Source organism: Neophocaena asiaeorientalis, unplaced genomic scaffold (assembly GCF_003031525.2).
Source record: "Neophocaena asiaeorientalis asiaeorientalis breed wild unplaced genomic scaffold, Neophocaena_asiaeorientalis_V1.1 scaffold478, whole genome shotgun sequence".
NCBI lineage: Eukaryota > Metazoa > Chordata > Mammalia > Artiodactyla > Phocoenidae > Neophocaena > Neophocaena asiaeorientalis.
In genome coordinates this window covers 2,314,059-2,320,058 of record NW_020173200.1, presented here as the reverse complement: position 1 = coordinate 2,320,058, position 6,000 = coordinate 2,314,059, and the positions used below count along the sequence as shown (strand labels likewise).

Here is a 6,000-nt window from a genome sequence, read left to right as displayed (position 1 = left end):
AGCAAGGCCTGGGGGCAGGCAGACCAGGGAGCAGGCATGGCTGCAGGAGAGGGTGGTCCTGGGAATGCAGAGGACGGAACAGGTGCAGAAGAGGCCAAATGGGCAGGGTTTGGCTATTAGTTGGATGTGGGGGTGAGGGAGGAAGGGATGCCTGATTGGGGACTGGTGGATGGGGAGCCTTGGAGGAGTGGGTTGGGAGGAGGGGGGTGGTGACAGCCTAGGGGAGGGGGGCAGACACCAGCTGGCAGAAAGGGCAGGGACTCTGGAGCAGACATAACCAGGTGCGTGTGGGTCCCAGCACCGGCGCTTACCTGCCCTGTGGTCTGCCTGCCTGGTGCAGTTTGTATGCTGTCGCTCAAGTGATAATCTGATAGCTACCCTCACTTGCAAATGTTTAATGGCTCAATTTTTCACGAAGAAATATTTATTCAAATTTAATATCATCAAGTAATGCAATGATGGTGTTGTTTTTCTCAACAAATAGACATATACCCGGCAGTGAGCTAGGAGCTAGGGAAGCCAAGAAGAGCCTCGATCCCAGGCCTTGGTCACTCAGGGCCCCCAGGGAGACAGCTGGCAACACTAGAGTGCAGTGAGGGCCTCGAAGGAGGCGGCAGAGCACAGTACAGTGGCATGTCACCCAGCAGGGACACCTGCATCCCGTTCTCAATCACCTCAAACCCGTCAGCTGCCTCCAGCCTACCTCTGGCCTTATGTCTCCCTACCCGGATCATGTGCGTTCCTTGTAGTTTCTCGTATTTGTTGGTCTGTTTCATGCTTCCAAGCCCTTGTACAAGTTGCTCTCTCCATTGGAAATGCTGTTCCCATCTTTTGAAAGTAGCCCCTACTCACCCTATGAAACACTCAGAAGCCAGCTTACGTCACCTCCTCCAGGAAGCCTTCCCTGATCCTGCCGCAGGGTGAGGTGCTGCCTCAGAGCACCCACAGCACCTGTGTGTTGGGCTCATCGTGGCACTCTCTATAGTCTGGTCACTGCTGACTACATGTATTTTTCTTCCTCACTTGTTCTGGGTTTTGCTTGTCTTCTGTCCCCAGAAGTTCCATATGGTTTGACAACCTGGTAGGACTTATCTGATCACCAGTGGAGAGACCACTGCAGATGTTGCTGTGTGTCCAGGGGCCAGACGGCCACACTGTGTCCAGTACCCACCTTGCAAGAATTACCAGAGTCCTCATTAACCCATTTCCATACCTTCTCGGCCTCCACTGCCACAGTGCCATCCTTCTCCTTATGGCAGGGGAGGAAGAGAGGGAGGAGGTGACGGAAGGGGATGTGTGTGGTCTGGGGAGTCCTGGTACCCACCATGTGGCGACCCAGAACATGGTGGGGGTGAGGAGAGGCAGGGGGTGTGCTTCTGGCCCGGGGAGTCGCAGCCCACGGTAGGTGCTCCTTCCACGCACTGTGGCTCAGTCTTCAGGCTCCCATCAGAAAGTGGGCACCAGGCCAGGAGCCCGTCTTCTCACAGGTCCTCAGGACAGCCTCGCTGTCTCCTGAGGAGCAGGAAATCGGCAGAACCTACCCCTAGGGACTGACTTAGAGAGCCCAGACTCTGGTTCCGCAAAGAGCCGAGACAGAGGCCCGGTTTGTAAGAAATCTGATTATTCAAATTTATTACCATCAAGAATTATGCAATGATGCTGTAGTTTTCTTAACAAATAGAAAACAGACTGTGTACAACAGTGAACTCTACAGCACTAGCATCCACAAGGTAAAAATGAATGTCTCATTCAACATTACCAACCCTGGATTGTTGATCCTGACCACCTACTTAGATCTGGGGACATCTGCCTCAGAGTCCCTCGGCTAACACAGCTATGCACCCTTCCCGCCCCCACTTACCTACCTAGATAGTGCTGCCCAGAGGAAGAGGCCGCTCCCTGCCCCTCAGCAAGCCGAGATAATAAGGATTGAGTATAGTACCACTGAGAGAAGTCCAGTAGTCTTGCCACATTGGTTTAGGAGGGCATCTTTGAAGGAGTGGAAAAGAGCGATTCTCAGGGGCTTTGAAAACAGCTGCAAACCAGGGAGGGGAGTCATCTGGCCCCTGCTCCGAGGACAGATGTGTGCTACGAGGCCCACTGGCATGCACCTGAAGGGCCAGCTGCACCCCTGCTTGGCCCAGAGGTGTGTGGGGCATGGCACACACCCTGACTGGTGCCCATCACCTTGGCCACACGGCCAGACCCACAGCCTACCAACACCACGCCATCCCACAATGCTGGGGACAAAAAGCAAGGCTCTGCGGACCCAGAGGGAATCCCAGGCACACAGAGCCACCTCCCCTCTCAGGGGTTTGAAGCAGAGGCCAGGGGATGACTCTTTTTTTCTTGTGTTTTTTTTTTGTTTGGATTTTTTTGTCTGTTTGTTTTTTGTCTTTGCTTTATCTTTAAACTTTGCAAACGATGGTGATGAGGAATGCCTTTCCAGGCTCCCCCAGACACGTCTGTGGTTCTGGGCTGTGAATGTTAAACACACACTGGAATAGACGACTGGGGATGAGTGCTTCCTACCTCCGCCCCGCCCACCACTGTCTATGGGGCCCAAAATAAGGCTCTTACGGAAAAACAAAACAGAAATTAAACCAAAAAAAAAAAAAAACTGTTTCCCTGCATTTGGCTAAAACAGGATCTTGTCTGAAGGGCTGGAAGAGCAGCTGGATCAGCGATGCCTCTGCGCAGGCTGGCGGCCCCAGCTCCACACACACGAGGAAGGCACACCCCATCCTTCAGCAGTGAAAGTCGTACCAAGAAAGGGTCCAGAGCGAATTCAAAAGAGAACACAAGCTACACCGCAACCCCATTCTGCAGTTAAGAACTTGCAAAAGGAAAAGTCAGAGGGAAGAGGCTAGAATCCCTGTCTACCCCACTTAAAGTATAAAAAAAGGAGGCTTTGCTCCCATCCCCCCCACGAGAAGAAGCATGAGAAACGCGGCAGCGGAACAGAGAGCTCGCAGGGGCTCCGGGGCGGGCCTGGTGGACAGAGACGTGGCCTCAGTGCACGCCTGCCGGCCCACCCCCTCGCCCAGGGCAGTTCTGGGCTCTCCGTTCGGTGTGGCAATGTTCCTGAAACGCTGTGATCCCGGTGGGCTGTGCTCTGCCAGCAGCAGCACCTGTGCAGGAGGGCTGGATGATGGTCGGTATGGCTCAGAGGAGCTGGGTCCCCTCCGGAGCCCCCAGGTGGGGGCAGCGGAGGAGAGGGGGGCGGTGGTTACGTTGCATAGTGGTCAAAGCTGCCGAGGTACTCCAGGGCCGCGCGGTAGCACAGCTGGTACTGGTCCTGCCGGGACAGGGGTCTGGTCAGCGCAGACAGCGATGGAGGATACCCCGACACACAGCCAAGGGCACTCACACTGCAGCCAGTGGGTCACGGACTTAGCCTCTGCCTCTGCTGGCCAGCAGCAGGGGCCAGATCCAGACATCTGCCCAGGCTTCCCCCTGCCACCCCCACTCTGCCCCTAGATCGTGTACCCTGTAAGGACCGACACGTGCAACCCCAGCTGGGAGCCACGCACAACACTGGCGTCCAGTGCACAGCTGCCAAGCGGGGAACCCGTCCGGCTCAGCCTTCCCCAGCATGTGTCTGTGAGGAGCTGGCTTTGGCATGGCCAGTGGCCTGCATACCTCCGTCTGCACCATGGCTGGGCGCTGTGTGCGCAGGGTCTTCACGGTCTGGAACATGTCGACCACGCCCTCGTAGCGCATCCGCTCCAGGACGATGCTCAGCGTGATGAACACCCCGGTGCGGCCGACACCGGCACTGCCCAGGGACAGTGCTGGGTCAGGGCTCCTGCCCCTGAACCCCCAACCCCCCACACGCCCAGACCTCCATGGGGTCGGCCCCACCTGCAGTGCACCGTGATGGGCCCATCCTGCCCGAACTGCTCCTTGGTCTTGTGCACCTGCCCGATGAAGTCGATGAAGCCCTCGCCCGTCTTGGGCACGCCCTGCTCTGGCCAGTCTGTGAACTGGAACTGCCGGATCGTCCTTGACTGCCCATCCTGGGAGAGGTGGCAGAGGCCGGGGTCAGGGCTGGAGCTTCAGGCGGCAGCCCCCCAGGGCAGGCGGACAGTGCGGTAGCACAGGTAAGCACCCTGAGGTCGTTACACCGAGGCCACCCTGGGAAATGGGCTTGCACGCCCACAGCTCACCTTCGATTCCTGCAGCTGGAGCTGGGGCACCACAAAGGCAGCCCCACCACAGGGGCTCCGGCAGCGTTACAGACAAGCTTTCGTACAAATATACACACTCCCCTGTCCACTCACCCTGGCATCTGTGACCTTGAATTCACGCAGGATATACTGGGGCATGTTGTACTCAGCCATCGGGTCAACGACAAAGTACTGGTAGCGAGCAGAGCGCTCTGCGGGCCAGTACTGGTGGCACTTCTCCTGTGGACAGAGGGCCCGGCCCCATGGTCAGGTGGGGAAAGAGTGGGGAGGGGAGCTCCGGGTTTCAGAGGTTTCGGGGACAGGATGCCACAGGTGGTGATAATGGGGTCTGAGGCTATGCTGACAGGGCCGGGAGAGGAAGGACACGATAGAGAAGGGGTGGCTGGCGTGCTCACCCTGCCCATCTCCCGAAGCCTGGTAAGCATGACGATGATGGTGGAGTTGTGCTCCCACAGCATGCGCCAGAAGTCCTCGGTGCTCTCCGCCAGAGGCCCCTGTGTGGCTATGTAGGCCTTCTGCTGTCTGGGGTGGACATAAGACTGGACATGCTGGAGGTGCTGCTGTCCCCCGAGTCTCCCCATGGCTGCCTAGTCCCTTGGGGCCCCGCTCAGATCACCCCTCCTCCAGGAAGCCCACCCTGGTCTTCCAGGCTGGCCCTACTCTGTTGCGCCCCCAGCCGGCCAGGAGCAGGCCTGGCTACCCGTGGGCGTGGTGGGCAGTCACAAGTGTGCTGACCTATAGCCATCCAGGAAGCTGGCGTTGATGTAGTCGGAGCCCTCCACGCCGCGGATGGGTTGCAGACACACACGGGTCAGTTCGTAGGGCATGATGTTCACCAGGCGGTTCTTGAACTTGTTGCAGGGCAGGTTGGCACTGATGAAGCGGGATGTGTGGGCCTTGGAGCTGGCCAGCAACTAGCGAGAGGGAGAGGCTGGTCAGGCCTGGCTTCCTGAAGGACGGTCCCCGGGACCCAGTCCAGGCCCTGGAGCCAGGCAGGCCCAGCCCTGAGCCCACCTTGAACTCCAGCTCCATGGCGGTCACACTTTCCCCAGGAGGTACTTGGCCCAGCTTCTGGATGTGGGCATAGAGGTTGCGAGCAGGCACCTCCGTGTGTCCACACGTGGCGGCCTCCAGCAGGGCCTCATGGATGAACACGTACTGGTCCTCGGTCTGCACCATGTAGTTGCGCTGTGACCGCATGCACGTCACGTGGCCGTAGATGTCCACCGTCTTCTCATGCTTCATCCGCTCCAGCATGGCGTCGATGACGATGAAGCAGCCCGTGCGGCCCACGCCCGCACTGCAGGACACGGACTCAGCCTGGGCAGGGGCCCACCCCGCCTCTGCCCCACCCCCCGGTGGCGTGGCACTCCCTCACCTGCAGTGTACCACCATGGGCCCGGCGTCCAGCGGGTTGCAGGCCTTGACCCGCCGCAGGAAGGCCAGGATGGGGGTCGGGTACTCGGGAACTCCGTGGTCTGGCCAGGCCATGAACTGGAACTGACGCAGCTCCCGCTTCTCACTGGAGCCACTCTGGGGAGGAGAGCGGGGAGGGACGGTGTGACCAGGGAGTGTACCCTCTACAGACTCAGGGCAGGATGCCCCAATGCTGAGGCCAGACCCCGGCTTTCCAACGGGACTCAGAAGCCACACGGGGCAGCCTGAAGGAGCTCGGGTGCTGCTTCCATCCATGCCGCCCATGGCACCGGCTGTCATGGTGCGCTCACACCTCCAAGCCCCGACCTCCAACACCGGGCTCCCACTCGCCCCCTTCCCCGCCAGCACACCACGTTCAGACCATTGTCCTCAT

At 58.9% G+C, this 6,000-nt stretch overlaps 1 protein-coding gene across 2 annotated transcripts in view; it reads right to left on the bottom strand.

The window, feature by feature from the left end:
* Nucleotides 1-2,313: 2,313 nt before the first annotated feature.
* PTPRF (protein tyrosine phosphatase receptor type F) overlaps nucleotides 2,314-6,000 on the bottom strand; it is a 93,080-nt gene continuing 89,393 nt past the window's right edge. For both annotated transcript variants that reach the window (XM_024744740.1, XM_024744741.1), the window contains exons 27-34: nucleotides 5,569-5,723; nucleotides 5,205-5,490; nucleotides 4,926-5,104; nucleotides 4,586-4,712; nucleotides 4,284-4,409; nucleotides 3,865-4,019; nucleotides 3,643-3,778; nucleotides 2,314-3,298 (exon numbers count right to left, since the gene is read on the bottom strand). In XM_024744740.1, the coding sequence (XP_024600508.1) occupies nucleotides 3,230-3,298; nucleotides 3,643-3,778; nucleotides 3,865-4,019; nucleotides 4,284-4,409; nucleotides 4,586-4,712; nucleotides 4,926-5,104; nucleotides 5,205-5,490; nucleotides 5,569-5,723 (1,233 nt within the window). In that variant the 3' untranslated portion in view covers nucleotides 2,314-3,229. The remainder of the gene's footprint in view (nucleotides 3,299-3,642; nucleotides 3,779-3,864; nucleotides 4,020-4,283; nucleotides 4,410-4,585; nucleotides 4,713-4,925; nucleotides 5,105-5,204; nucleotides 5,491-5,568; nucleotides 5,724-6,000) is intronic.